General features: G+C 43.2%; 1 protein-coding gene across 2 annotated transcripts in view; it reads right to left on the reverse strand.

Moving 5' to 3' along the window:
• SNTB1 (syntrophin beta 1) overlaps positions 1-15,191 on the reverse strand; it is a 236,070-nt gene that overhangs the window by 25,655 nt on the left and 195,224 nt on the right. For both annotated transcript variants that reach the window (XM_042924318.1, XM_042924319.1), the window contains exon 5: positions 8,809-8,948. In XM_042924318.1, coding sequence (XP_042780252.1) covers positions 8,809-8,948 — 140 coding nt within the window. The remainder of the gene's footprint in view (positions 1-8,808; positions 8,949-15,191) is intronic.

The raw sequence follows: 15,191 nt of genomic DNA on the forward strand, positions 1-15,191 counted from the left end.
ACTTCCCCCTCCCTACAAATTAAAGCAACAAACTCTTAGCCCAGTCCTTATATCTCAACAACTTTGATCTAAGACACTATGGGTCCCTGATAAATGCAGTATTACATGTGGAATCAAATATGTCTACTTACTTATCAGTTATTCATACATCAATTTCAATTAATTTTTTCAATATTAACAATTGCTAACATTTATCAATCACTTATTATGTCTCAGTCATATGTTAAACACTTACATTTACTGTCTTAATAGTTCCTATCAATAGCTGAATGAAGCAGAAGATACTACTGCCCTTCACAGAGATGAGGCTTGGATTCGGAGAAATTGATATTTTGCCCAAGATCACATGACAAGTAGAGGTCTCGGGGTCAACTCCTTGTCTGACTCCAAAGTCCTTGGACCCCCTCACTCTGCTTATCTCCCACCCAACTCTGAGGAGCTTCTGGATTAACAGGAAGGAGGGCAGGAAGGAGGCTGGCCATTAGTGTGAACACCAGGTATGGTTCACACAAACGGGAAGAATGGGTGTGAAGGCCAACTCCACTCTTCTCAGGCTGACAGAGTGTGGTTCCATGGGCATGCAGATCCTCTTATGCTGCCCTAGGGAATGCCTATGGCACAGGCTCACATTCCCTAAGAGTGAAGAAGCCTCCCACACTTAGTGTGAAAACCACAAGCTGATTGTAGTTGAATGTTTGACAAATGCGACTGGCCAAACTTCCCCAGTGGAAAGCATTCCTAAAATTTCTGAGGCTGGCCTGGGGCAGCAATTCCTTTTAGCACTGAGAAAACAGGTTAGTTCCTTAGACACCAAGGATTACCCAACATGTTTAATACAAGTGCCAGTGCCTTTGGCTCCCAAGTGGCATCAGGGGAGCAAAGTGCAATTCATCAGTTCCTCTTCCCCAGAGACCCCACCCCTTCTCTCGGGCCCACAGGTGGGACAGCTGGGCTCAGAGCCTCATTACTTTTGCAAGCTCTGTGCTTCCCAATCTTTTGCCAACCACTGGAACTGGGTGTGCAGAATTTCTGGGTTAAATCTCCTCTAGAATTCCAGAAATACTGCCACCTTAATCCTCTCTCCCTGTAGGCCTGTCACACTTGCCAATTATGATGACAGTGACAAAAAAAGAAAAAACCAACATACATCCTCCATATGGGCAAGAGTACCTTTTTTTTCTTCATGTTCAGCGACATCAAGTAAGCTTTGGCTAAGCAAAAAAAAAAAAAAGTTTTCCCAAGGACTCATAAAAGCTGAGGGATGAGAACAGCTAACATTACAACGTGTTTGAAAAGTTCCTGAGCACACCGCTATAAATTGCAATGCGGATGCACGTAGGCACCATAGATGTTTGTCAGCAGGAGAAGCAACGGCTTGTAAACTTCCCTGCATGGTGATTGACACCAAGAACATGCTGTGAGCATTTCTGATGCCACTGCTATGAAACACAATCAAATTTTCATTTTCCAGAAAAATATAAATTAAATGTGCCCGGGACTCCAAAAAAAAAAAAAAAAAAAAAAAAAACGGGAGGAAGGAAGGAAGGAAGGAAGAAAGGAAGAAAGGAAAGGAAGGAGGGAAGTTAGGAAGAAAAAAAGAGAAAGAAAGAAAGAAAAAGAAAGAAGAAAGAAAGAAAAGAAAGAAAAAGAAAGAAAGAAAAAGAAAGAAAGAGAGAAAAAGGGAAAGAAAGGAAGAAGCGACAAAAAAGTATCAAAAAATAACCCTAAACAAATCAACAAATCAACTATGAACTGTCTGAGGAAGTAACTCGATTTTAAAAGAACCCTGTTTCCTACTGGCTCTGGCCCTGGCCAGTTCTTGTGCAAGAGAAAAGACTATCTCTGACATTCTGAATAGTACTGCCTCTCAAGGCTAAGGCAAAGGGAGGGGCACGGGCCGTTGCCCAGTTGCCCAGTTGCCCAGTTGCCCAGTTGCCCAGTTGCTGTGGGCCAGTGTTCGCTAAATGAGGCTGTCCTGTCAAGGCTCAAGATTGACTCCTGCCCCACCCTCACCCCCTCAATTCATATGTTGAAGACCTAACCCTCAATGCCACCTATATGTAGAGACAGGGCCAACGAGGGGGACATTGAGGTTAAATGAGGTCCTAAGGCTGTGGCCCTGCTCTGGCGGTTTGACACCAGATGGCTCCAGCATTCTCTCCCCCCGCAGGCACTCAAAGAGGTCACGTGAGCACACAGCAAGATGGCAGCCACCCACAGACCAAGCAGAGGGCTCTCACCAGAAACCAACCACACTGACACTGTCTTTGACTTCCAGCCTCTGGAACTGTGAGAAGGTAATTATCTGTTATCCAGGCAGTGGTATTTTGTTGCAGCAGCCCCAGCTGACTGACACTGCCATACTTTCATTTTCATAATCACTCTGCAGCAGACATTAGGATCCTAGTTTTCAGGGGGAGGAAACAGGATCAGAGAGGTGACATGATTTGCTTAAGATCACACAGCCTGTAAACTGGGGCCTGACTGGGCAAACCCAGAGTATGAACCCGAGTGTCAAATCCAATACTGTGATCTTTCCTCTCCACCACTAAATAAAGTTGTTGTTTTTATTTAGTTAATTAATTAATTAATTAAGTTATTTATTTATTTATTTTTGGTTCCACATGAGAAACTTTATTAATGTAATTCAAAACTGCATAATCATCTCAGTATGTATCCGAAAAAATAGAATTCAACACCCATTCATGATTTTGCTCTCATCCTTTCTCCTCTATATACCACCTTTTCCCATTCCCCTCCACAGAGGAAACCCCATACCCAAAATCTAAGGTAGGGATCCATCTAGAAAGTCTGGGTTCATGTTTTTTGCAAAAGAGAAGGAGGAGCTATGAGGATATATTCCCTACTATTTCCAACTCTGATTAAAGCCTTCATCAGAGAGTCTTTGGAATCTCATACACGATGTTTTGAATAGAAGTAATGCCTTGCTGTCTTCAAGCATCCTGCCCACCCAATTTGCAGCAGACGACTTTGCCTCCTACTTTTAAGACCAAAACAGAACCCCCTAGTTGTCAACTCCCCCAAGTTCTTTCTTTCGTTTTTTTTTTTTTTGAGATTTATTTATTTATTTATTTATTTTTATTTTTTTTAACTTAACTTTTTAAAAATTTATATCCAAATTAGTTAGCATTTAGTGCAACAATGATTTCAGGAGTAGATTGTTGTTTTTATTTTTTAAGGAGATGGTTTTTCAGGCTTTTTGTTTGCTTTATTTTTATTTTTATTTTTTTGCTAACAGGATGGGTTTGAAAAGATTTCTTAGATGGTTCCATAACGATGACCTATGGATTTCCAGTGTGATGAAATTTTGTTTTTCTTTTTTTAAGTTTATTTATTTATTTTGGAGAGAGAGGCAGAGAGAGAGAGAGAGAGAGAGAGAGAGAGAGAGAGAATGCTAAGCAGTCTCCATGCTCTCCAAGCAGAGCCCGTTGTGGGCTCGATTCCACAAACCGTGAGACCGTGACCTGAGCCAAAATCAAGAGTTGGTGCCACCCAGGCGCCCTGAAGCTGCTTTTAAATTGTGGCAAATATACTTATTAAACTCCAAAAGAGAGAAAAGGTAAATAAGTAATAATAACCGAATTTATTTAGCACTTACCATGTCTCCTTATCAGGTAGGTAGAGATACTATCCACATTACAGATGTGGGACAAGAGGCAATAAGAGATCACGAAACTTGCCCAAGTTTCCAAAGCTGGTAAGTAGCTGGGATTTGGAGGCGCGCCATAAGTTTCCAGAATCTGTGTCCCAAACCTGCCCCAGGGGATTCCCCAGAGCATCCATGCAATGGAACACTATGTAGTCACTACATTGAAGCTAAGGTAGAGTGCAAAGTCTCAGTGGAAAATGCCTATGGGACCATGTTAAGTGAAAAAGCAGGGCACCACACAGTACATTTTGGGAGCTTCTGATGACTCTGTGAGCACTAGACCCAGGACAGCCTTCGAACTAATTCTTTGGTGGTCACCACAACAGAAGGCAACATAAGACTTCTGATGAACCACCAGGAAGAAAGATGCACATCCCTGCCGTGAAGTGTCCCTCTGATTGTGAACCCTAGGAGTATGAGAGGCACCAGAGCATGGTCTTCCAAATCAGAGGTTCTCCAACTATAGCCTGCATCAGAAGCCCCTGGGGGGCTGGCTGGTTAACTCAAAGACAGGCTGGGGTCCCTACCTCCAGTGTCTGATTCCATCGGTCTGGAGTGGGGTGGAGAGTCCACGTGTCTAAGTTCCCAGGGGGTGCTCATGCTGCTGGTCTGAGGACCCCATTCTGAGAACCCCCAGTCTAAGCCACGGGTAGAAACTTTAGGTCTCTGATGGCATACAGAGCCCTGTCCTCACTCTGTTGTGTGATCTGGGCGGCTACCTATTGCATAATTGAGTTGTCAGGAAAGCTAAGGAAAGATTTATGTGACATGCTTGGCACAAAGAGCCACTAAAACTCCAGGGAATAGGAACGTGCTTTTTCGGGGAGTGTGCAGAGAACAGGGGTTAAAAAGGTGCACGCAGAATCAGAACCCCAGGTGTATCTCTTACTGGCTGTATGACTGAAGGTGAGCTCCTTAACCTCTTAGTTCCTCCGTTTACTTATCTGTGAAACAGGAATAAAGTCTAACCCTTCCAGGGTTGTGGGGGTTAAGTGTGGTCATCCTGAGGACCACACCTGCCAGATGCTTGCTGAAAACACATACTCCTGACTCTGGAACCTAGAATCTCCAGGGCAGCGTCCTCAGGACTGGCCTCTGTTAAGAATCACCTCCAAACAGCCAGGTGATTCTCAAATTGGAAGTTTTGCCAAATAGGATAAAATCCATGTAAACACCTGGCCTTGATATACGCTCCTTCCACAAAGCTCAGCCACCAGTTGATTACTGCCTGGGTCTATGTGCAAATAGTCCTACCTTGGCCTTCTTGATAATATCACTCAAGATGATTCGTTAGAAAAAAAAGACACAAAGATGATTCATCAGTAGACGCCCTATAGTAAAACTTTAGACACCGTGGCTCTGTATTCATAAATAAAAATTAATTGAACTGCACATTTAAGATTTGTGTACATACTGCTTATAAATCACACCCTAATAAAAGGTTTTAAGAAGACAGGAGTCTCCTTCAGAAAACTGCACTCAGAGATAAGTAATGCTACTAGACAGGCTACGTGCCCAAACGCTCATATATAAAGGACACACTGTGGGGGCGCTGGGTGGTTCAGCTGTTTAAGCGTCCAGCTTCGGCTCAGGTCATGATCTACTGGTCTGTGAGTCCCACTCTGTGCTGACGGCTCGGAGCCTGGAGCTGCTCCAGATTCTGTGTCTGCCTCTCTCTCTGACCCTCCCCCACTCACACTCTGCCTCTCTCTCTCTCAAAAACAAATAAACATTAAAAGAATTCAATAAAAAAAGAAGGGACACGCTGTCATATGTGACTATGGAATAAACAGAAAGTAAATACGTCACTTTATGAGCTTAGCTATGTGGCTAGGGAAGCAGCTAATGGAAGCACTGGGGTAACTTCTGTAACGGAAGGATCCAGAGTTTCCCTTTGACTTCTACCTCTTCCGGCAGTGATTTCCCTGCCAGCCCAGCCTCCCATCTCCAAGAGCCAGCTCCGTCTGCAAGGATAGAATGGTTTCTGTCTTCAGCTGAGGTAAACCCTGCTCCATAGCCTGGAGCCACTCAAGGGCTGCGACCCCTCAGTGTGATCACGTGATTCCAGGGAAGGGAGGGGTCGTTTTCCTTGTGTTTTTGTTTGTTTGTTTGTTTGTTTTGTTTTTGTTTTTGTTTCTGTCTGCTTTCCAAAAGTCTTCCTCTAGGAACATCCACAGGGCTGCGGAGGGAAGACGATCCTATCCAAGGCACACAAACCATGGCGGCTGCCGCACCAGCCAAAGGGTCCGTTAGAAACCTATTTTCTCAAAGTCTATCTCTGCTAGGCTTTGGAGAGACAGCAGCATTTAACAGATGCATTTAACAGATGAGAGGACTCTCAAAGAGGGAGGGGACATGATTAGCCCAGGCAAAGCACTCTTCCGGCAGGAGGAAAACTAAGACGGAAACTCTAGCTTGAGGGGATGAGCTAAGAATGAACAGCCAGGCCCGCCTTCACATCTTGAACATCCTCTGCCAAACAGACTACCAGCTGGAGACCAAGGGCATGATTATGAGCCTAATTTGATCATTGCTTCTAGGGCTAATACGCACATGCGATAACACACTTTTCTTCAGCAGGTCAGTAGTGAGGCTGGGTAATTTGGGAAAGAGGAGGCAGTTAACTGGGAGGTCAACCATTGCCACTGCTCTCTTTTATGTTTAACATGGTAGAGGTTGCGATGCTACGTCTTCTGTTCTAAATGAGCACAGTTTGCACTGAAAGGGTTTCCATTTTCGATTTCCGTAGCGGATGTAGGCCACGCATGCACGTTGCTCACAACCCAGACGTGACTTATGAGCCTGTAATGGATATTTCTGGGGCCCCACCCAAACCTACCCAGATGCCAGTCCCTGTGCCTGTGCACCCAGCCCCCTGAGCCGCTGGTGGCCTGAAGAGCCTGCAAGATAACCTCCCGTGGGGCAGCCTGTGCTTTTGACGCACTGCCGTTGGGCGTGTGCCAGTCCAGTCACTTGCCCGAACAGGGACAGATTCTGGGCTGGTCATTTATGCTCTAGGGTGGTGCTGTCCAATACAACTTTCTATAATGACGGAGATGTTAATTTGTGCTGTCCAAAATAGTAGCCACCAGCCACAACTGCTGAGGGCCTGAAATATATTAGTGTGACTGAGGAACTGAATTTTTAAAATCCTGAATGCACGCATGCATAAATAAAAAAGCGGCCTCCAGGGGCACCTGGGTGCCTCAGTTGATTAAGTGTCTGACTTCGGCTCAGGTCATGATCTTGCAGTCCGTGAGTTCGAGTCCCTCATCGGGCTCTGTGCTGACAGCTCAGAGCCTGCAGCCTGCTTCAGATTCTCTGTTTCCCTCTCTCTCTGCCCCTCCCCCACTCATGCTCTCTCTCTCTCTCTCTCTCTCTCTCTCAAAAATAATAAACATTTAAAAAATCTTTAAAAAATAAACAATAAAAAAAAGCAGCCTCCACTAATCAGAATGCCTTCAAACTATGAGGAGAAAGCTATGAATTAGGGCAAGTTTTACTTCCAATTTGCCTGAGAGTTACCTAGAAATTTTACTTAAACTTTTGTTCCTGAAAATCATTATTTTTTTTAGTTTATTTATTTTGAGAGATGGGAGGGGAGGGGCAGAGAGAGAGGAAGAGAGAGAATCCCAAGCAGGCTCAGCACTGCCAGTCTAGAGCCCAATGCGGGGCTGGATCTCCCAAACTGTGAGATCATGGCCTGAGCTAAAATCAAGAGTCAAACACGTTATTAACCGACTGAGCTACCCAGCCGTCCCTTTCCTGAAAATCATTCTAAGAGGATGAATCCAATTTCTCTTCTTAGTATCTGGAATACAGAGACTATCGTCTAATCTTTCTTTGGTTCTAGTTGTGAGAATGTGAGAATGGCACCAGGTCTGGGAGTTGTCAACTACTTGAAGGCAAGACTCAGGTTTGATGTGCTTTTGTGCTCAGGATACAGACTTTCAACAAGGGGATAAACACCTGATGCATTAAGATAATATGTCACATGGACAGGGGCGCCTGGTGGCTTAGTCGGTTAAGTGTCCGTCTCTTACTTTCAGCTGAAGTCATGATCTCATGGTTGATGAGATCAAGCCCTGTGTTGGGCTCTGCACGGACAGCGTGGAGCCTGCCTGCGATTCTCTCTCTCCCTCTCTCTCTGCCCCTCCTGTGCGCATGTCCTCTCTCTCTCTCTTAAAATAAATAAATAAACTTTATTAAAAATTTTTTTTTTTTTTTCTGTGTGTTCCGGTACCACTGTATTTATGGACTTGGAAACTTGAATTTTACATAATTTTCACATGTCATGAAATATTTTTGTTCTTTTGCTTTTAAAAAAACATTTAAAAATGTAAAAACCATCCTTAGATGGTGAACTATAAAAAAATAAATAAACTTTAAAAAAATGTCACATTGGGGCACCTGGGTGGCTCAGTCAGTTAAGCATCTGACTTCGTCAGGTCATGATCTAGCGGTTCATGGGTTCGAGCCCTACATCGGGCTCTGCGCTGACAGCTCAGAGCCTGGAGCCTGCTTCAGATTCTGTGTCTCCCTTTCTCTTTGCCCCTCCCTTGCTCATGTTCTGTCTTTGTCTCTCAAAAATAATAAAAAATAAACGTAAAAAAAAGGTCACATGAACAATAGCTGTGCACGGAAGGTCCTAAGAGACAGACACACGCCTAGCAGCCCCACATGCATAGGAAGCACCATACTACTGAGGAAGAACTTGCTATGGGGTCTGTCGTGCCGAGAAAACTTTAAAAAGCACAACAGGGCATCCCATGACAATCTCTGTGCCACCGAGCGAAGGATGATTCTCCCTAAACTTCAAGATTGTAAACACATGTGCACAGTTCACCTCAAAAAGAATGGGGTGGAGACCCCCCAGGAAGGAGACTAGGCTGGGACCTTCTCACAGATGTCACTGCTCCTTCAGGATGGATAAAGCAGTTTGTTCTTTGTCTCTGTGTTGCCCCAGGTTTGGCCATAAACGATAATCAACTGGATAAAAACGTGTGGCTCTACTCTGCAGGAGCCCTCAGTTCCTGATGCAACAGGAAGCAGGAATACAACGTGTTGAAATCATTGTAATTGACTAGAAAAGCTTCAAGCTGCAAACATATCAGATTCAAAGACAAGGTCATGGCTACCTGGTGGCAAGAAGAGGGTACGTGTGAACTGGGCTGAACCAGGCTTCCTTCCTCCGTGGCATGCTGTCATAGATTAAAAGGTCCTTCTCGGTCAGTACGACCAGGGCCGGCTTCCACTGTTTCTCACTCTCCCCGGGCACCTGAAATGGAAAGCAGGGCATCATCAAACAACAGGTGAAGGAAGAGTGACTAGAAAGGAGAAGCTGGCATCCCCCCAATCAGAAGACCCAATGGTAGGAGTCCAAAGTTCAGGTTGTGAAATCCAAATGAGAAGAAACCATTCACGGCCGCAGGACTCTTGATCCTTGAAACTGTGTTTCTCAAGGGCCCCGGTATGTGTCGTCGGTACAGCCAAGAAGCAGCCCAACTGTCAGACATCTGTCTCTGTTTCTCACCTGTCAGTCAGCACTGAAATCATTATTTCATAGTGGCATGCAGATGCTTGGGGGAATAAGCACGTCCAGATGGCTCTCTGGTAGAGTACATTGTTTTTACTACAAGATGGTAAGGTTTGAAAGCTTTTGAAGAATATCCAAAGGCTCTGAAAATGTATTATGGAGGCAAATGTCTGTCTGGAGAGGTAGGAGACATCACAGCCTTTCGCTTTGACTGTTTCTGTGATTCGGGCACTATCTTAAAATTCTCTTAGTTCCACTCGGCACAGAAAGTTCCTTAACCCAGAGGGATGAAATGACCTGGCAGGGATATGGGAGGATTAAAACATCAGTTGGATGTTTGGACCAGGTGACCCTTAAGGTCCCTTCCAATCCCGAGAGTCAGTTAGCTCAGGTCTTATCTCACGAGCCACCCCTCTCTGCCCATACTCTGATGTGCTGATGTGTGATACGATGATGTGTTGATCATTCCCAATTCTGCATGTGTTCTTTCATCTGTGAAAACTCCCCCCTTCCAATTTGAACGTTGGGTCTTGGGATACATCTTGATGCTCAGCTTGGAACAACTCAATGTGCTGGCTTTGGTACTCAAAGCATGGATCGTGTTCCAATAGCATCAGCGTCACATGGGAGCTCGCAAGAAATGCAGAGTTCCAGGCCCATCTTAGACCAACAGAATCAAAATCTGCATTTTAACAAGATCTTCGGGTGACACATATGCTCATTAAAGATTAAGAACCACTGCTCTAGATGAGGTTAAGGTTTTCTTTGACACTGGTAATTCAGTGAAGATTCAACCCTTTCATAATAAACCATAATCCAAAATCTATTCAAAATTAAATGAGGCAGTAAGATAAATAAATGATAAAATTTCTTCCCTTTCTATTTGTATTGTTACCTTTTCGTAAGTGCCATAATGACATCTGTATTGAAGTGGCTTTAAGATTGAATGATCACAGTAGAGAAGATGGGCAGGATTGTGGAAGGGGTGAGCTTTGTAGGTCATGTACTTTTATGGGCTGCTTGACTCTGAGTCCCTGCTCCATTATTTATTGCCCCTATGACTTTGGGTGAGTTATTATTCCCTATGCGTCTATTTCCTCACTGATAAAATTGCACAGACAATGGTTAAGAGTGTTTTCTCTGGAGCTAGAGCACCTGAACATAAATCACAGCTCCTCAATTCACCAGCTGTGGGATCTTGGGCAAGTCAGCAAATCTCTTTGTATCTCAGTTTCTGTATCTGTAAAATGGGGAAATAATAGGACCTATACCAGAGGATTATTATGAAGATTGGGTTAAAATGTCTAAAATGCTGATCACCGTGCACCATAAGCATCATTTAGAGCCTGTTAAGTGGCATACACCTCATAATGCTACAGTGGAGACTAAATGAGACTGTGCACGGGGCACCTCGTTAGTTCAGTCAGTAGAGCATGCAAGTCTTAGTCCCAGAATTGTAAATTCAAACCCCAAATTGGGCGAGGAACCTACTTTAAAAGAATTTTTTTAAGATAAATGAGACAGTGTACATAATGTGCTTAGCATAATATCTGGCAGATGGTTAAGACCCTCCAGTGAAATTTAGGGTGGGAAAATTGTAGCAGACTCACTGAATTCTAAACATGTCAAAAAGGTATTCATTGGAAAGGCAACAGTATGACAAAGTACTGGTTTTCCTTGAAAAAAATTATAAGGCAAGCCAAGAATATCCTTGGTGTTAACAATTTCAATTCATTCTTTCCCCATCCATTCCAAAGTTGTCCCAGGAAGAATTCATTACAAAATGATCATGCACCTCTTACAGCAATTCCAAATAAAATCTCCCTTTCAAGAAGGAAGAAATCCTCAAAAAGCTATTTATACTAGAATGTGAATGACTACCTGGCATATTTCTTCCATTATGCATTTCATACATATATAAAAAAAAATATCCAGGGTTAGCCTATTGCTTTTTCCAACAGAACAATAGCACCTTTAAGAGATCAAAATGTACTGATACAGAAAACTAGGTATTAGTAACCCGCAAGGTGACCACGTTATAGTCTCAAAGCATAAAGTGTTTGGGAGTTTGGAGTAAATTTTTTCCAGCCTCTACATTAAACTTAGCAAATTACTTTTCCAGTTCATTAAATAGGACTGGAAAAGCTACAAATGATCCTCCCCAAAGTGCCTATCTTCCTTACCTAGTCAGATCTGATCCATTAACTTTGACTGGAACCATTTAAACGTGAATACAACTAAGCATCATTCTTCAAGAACAATATTAAATTTGCAAAAATAAACCTTACCAGTGAATGCCAACAGTAAAATACAGAAATTTCTAATGGTGGAGTCACAAACTCACCCACATGTCAAATGGTATATATATGTATGAATAATTCTAAAGCCCTAAAACACAAAATGGTTTATTAAAGAGTGCTTCATGGATTTGTTAACTGTGCCGTAAGAATACTCAGAGTGGACGTTTTCTACTGTTCCTGTGCGCAGAGCTTTCATTTTAATGCTACCTGAATGCTTGAAGCTAGAAATCGGCCCATGAGGACAACAGACTTCCAAGGAGAAAAATGTTATGTTGAATACAGGTTTCTAAAACCATACTTTATGCCACGTGAGCTTCGCATTTGCAAAGCCTTTCAAAGAACACTTTTCTTCAGGCTGGAGTATCTGTGCTGTTGTTCAGTGACAACTTCCATTATAAATCCAAATTTCCTGGCACCCAAAGTTTCCCCAGCATTAATGCAACAGTTCTGGGACGCGTCTACATTTGATTAAAACGTGGCTCCTGAAACAGATGTGACAACTTCCATCTCGATCCCGGCTTCCTGCCATGAGATGCGGCAGCAGTCAGTGTCTCAAGAACTGATCGTGTTTCTCATGAAGAAGGCAAAGGGGAAGAAATGGAAACAGACACACAATCCTGAAATTACTCCGAAGCACATCTGTGGTGAACTGAATCCTGTCCCCATGGTCACTTCTGTGGAGCATGAGAGAAAAGGTTGACAAAATGGCAAGAAGAATTTGAGAGAGTGGAAAGAAGTCTCTGCTAACAACTGAGGGAAGTAGAAATAAATGTATGAAATGAACATGTTGTATATCTTAAACTCAGGGAATGTTACATGTCAATTCTACCTCAATCAAAAACACCCGAGGGAAGAACAGTCACTGAATCCTCTGCTGGAGACAGGTTTCCTACGTCATTGAGGTCAGGAGGAACTTCCAACCTTTTAAAATTCATTGGACACATCACATCATTCATTCATTGTGATCACATCACAAGTCATGGAACAAAATGGGGTTCTGGATGGGGTTCCAGCCTGGCTGAGATCTGAGACTTTCTGTCTTTATCCTTCCATCACCCACACCTTTGAGTGAGGTTCCTAGCAACCACTGGGACGCAGTTTGAAAACTGCTGACCGTGTTTCCTCTAAAATATCTAAAATCTGAAGATTATTTTCAAAGAGACAGTTTGACCAAAACCTTTCAGTGCCTTTTTTGCAGGTATTTCCAGAAGAAATAATAATACTGTTGCTTAGGCAAAGCTGTAATGATGAAATTAATGAATGCATATTGAGTGCTTAGAAAAGTGTCTTACATACAGTAAGCAAGCAAACCTTTAAAAATATTAGCTATTCTAATTCCAAAAAATACATGCACCCATGTTTATTGCAGTATTATTTACAACATACAAGATATGGAAGCAACTAGGTGTCCACTGACAGATGAATGGATACAGAAGATGTAGTGTGTTTACACAATGGAATATTACTCAGCCATAGAAAGGGATGGGATCTTGTCATTGGTGACAACATGGATGGACCTAAAGAGCATAATATGATAAGTGAAATAAGTGATATGGAGAAAGACAAATAATATAAGAGTTCACTGATATGTGGAATCTAATATGACAAAACTCATCAAAGAATAGAAACAGATTCAAATACAGACTGGTGGTTGTCAGATGAGAGGCGGATGGGAGGACGGGTGAAATAGGTAAAGAGGAGTCAAAGGGAAAAACTTGCAGCTATAACATAAACAAGTCACAGGGATTCAAGTACAGCATAGGGGATATAGCCAATAATATTGTAATAACTTTGTATGGTGACTGAGGGTAACTACACTCACCGTGGTGATCATTTCGTAATTTATGTAATTGTTGAATCACTATGTTCTACATCTAAAAGTAATATAATATTGTATGTCCACTATACGTTGATTAAAAGAAAATATCAGATATTCTGATCGCCACATCAAGTAAGACTAAACGAATATCAAACAAAAGATGTAAGTAAACTTGGGCAAGAATTCCTTGCCTTCACGGGTCTAATGTCCTCCCTGGTGGGAGAATCGGCTAAGACAAAGTTATTCTAACAGTCCCTCCAACTTGAAAATCAGATCATCTTTTTCAGTTCAAAATTCCTGGCTACTAGGCTGGGACCGCTTTCGTTACTAGGACCCTTGCTTTATACATCTCCTTTGTTCCGCGGGCTCTGTTCACAGGGGCAACAAACAACGTATGGGTCTTTTTTTCTCTGCTTGTGCCAAGTCACTCTTCCTAACATGCTTATTTTCTAACTCCTACTTGAACACAGGGGTGGCAGGGACAGCTCAGAGGCTTTGGAGCCAAACGGCAGTGTCTTCAAAATCTGGCTTTGCCACTTCTCAGCTGAGGGATTTGAACTGCTATAAGCATTTGTTCACTGATGTGTAACATGCCGATCGTGGCCTCCTATGCATATTTTATGAGGATTAAATGAGAGAATGTATATAAAGCACTTCCCATATGGCAGATACTGGAAATGTTAAACCAGCCCCATCATACACCTCACACAGCTACCCTGCTAGGGAGGAAGGTCTGGAGACAAGGTGAGTGACTAATAGGATAAATCAAGTTCACAGAGGAAGAAGGTCAAGCACAACTTTTGTTTTGGAGATCATGGCTATCTCGGCAACTTTTTACTTTAAGCCTTTTTCACTTCAGATTGCTAGGAACTTAGAACAAAGGACCAGATACCAGGGTAATAATAATTAGCAGTTATCAACTTCCAAATGCTTTACAAACATTAGGCAATTAATCCCTACACCAACTCTCAGAGAGGCAGATAAGGATCCCTGACAGTTCACCAAAAGGAGAGGAACAAGTTTCAATGCAGCCATGGGAACACAGGGAACACGGTACCAAGTCACAACCTGCAGCCTTCTTCTGGCTGGCCCTGAACAACCCTAGGACCCAGCAATCGGGAACCTTGCGGGACACCCACACCTGGATGCAGAGCAGGATGGAAAGGAAGAGAAGGCAGAGAATGGGAAAGAGGACTAGAAGGCAAGTTCAGAAACAGAGCTCTGCAGGAGCCTTAGCTCCCCTGGACTCGCTGCTCTCCTCTCACGCAACTCCCAAACTGTTTGGCACCTGGATCACGGGGCGAATTCATGGGTGGCTTAAAGTGGGGGAGCAGACTGAATGATCCATCCTGTTTGGTGGATGTCAAGACAATGATGAAGAGTGTTAGAGCACGCTGAAGGAAAATAAGGAAAGAGAAATATGGTTTGACTGCGGGACATGTAGGGAGGGTATCATTTTTATATGTCGACAGTCCCAATAGCCGCAGTCCCCAATTTCAAATTTGCTCCCTCCTGCCAAATTCTGAAACTGGCTCTGGAATTCTATAAGCCATATATAATAAAGCCCCAGACTCAGGGTTCATGATTAGAAGTCTCACCAGAGTCAACGTACAAGTTAGCATGGTGGGACTTTGGTGCTTGGGTTATAGAGAAATCACCTCGGGGGTCAGCAGGACCATGCTCCCTATACAGGTTCTAGGGAAGAATCCTTCCCTGCCTTTTACAGGTTCTGGTAGCCACCAGTATTCCTAGAAGCTGTGTTAGTCCAATCTCTGCTTCTATTGTCACATAGACTTCTTTCTACACGTCTTTATGTGGCCTTGTCATCGGGACACCTGCCACTGAATTTAGAGCCCACCCAATTCC

The sequence above is a fragment of the Panthera leo genome, chromosome F2 (assembly GCF_018350215.1).
Source record: "Panthera leo isolate Ple1 chromosome F2, P.leo_Ple1_pat1.1, whole genome shotgun sequence".
NCBI classification, from domain to species: Eukaryota; Metazoa; Chordata; class Mammalia; order Carnivora; family Felidae; genus Panthera; species Panthera leo.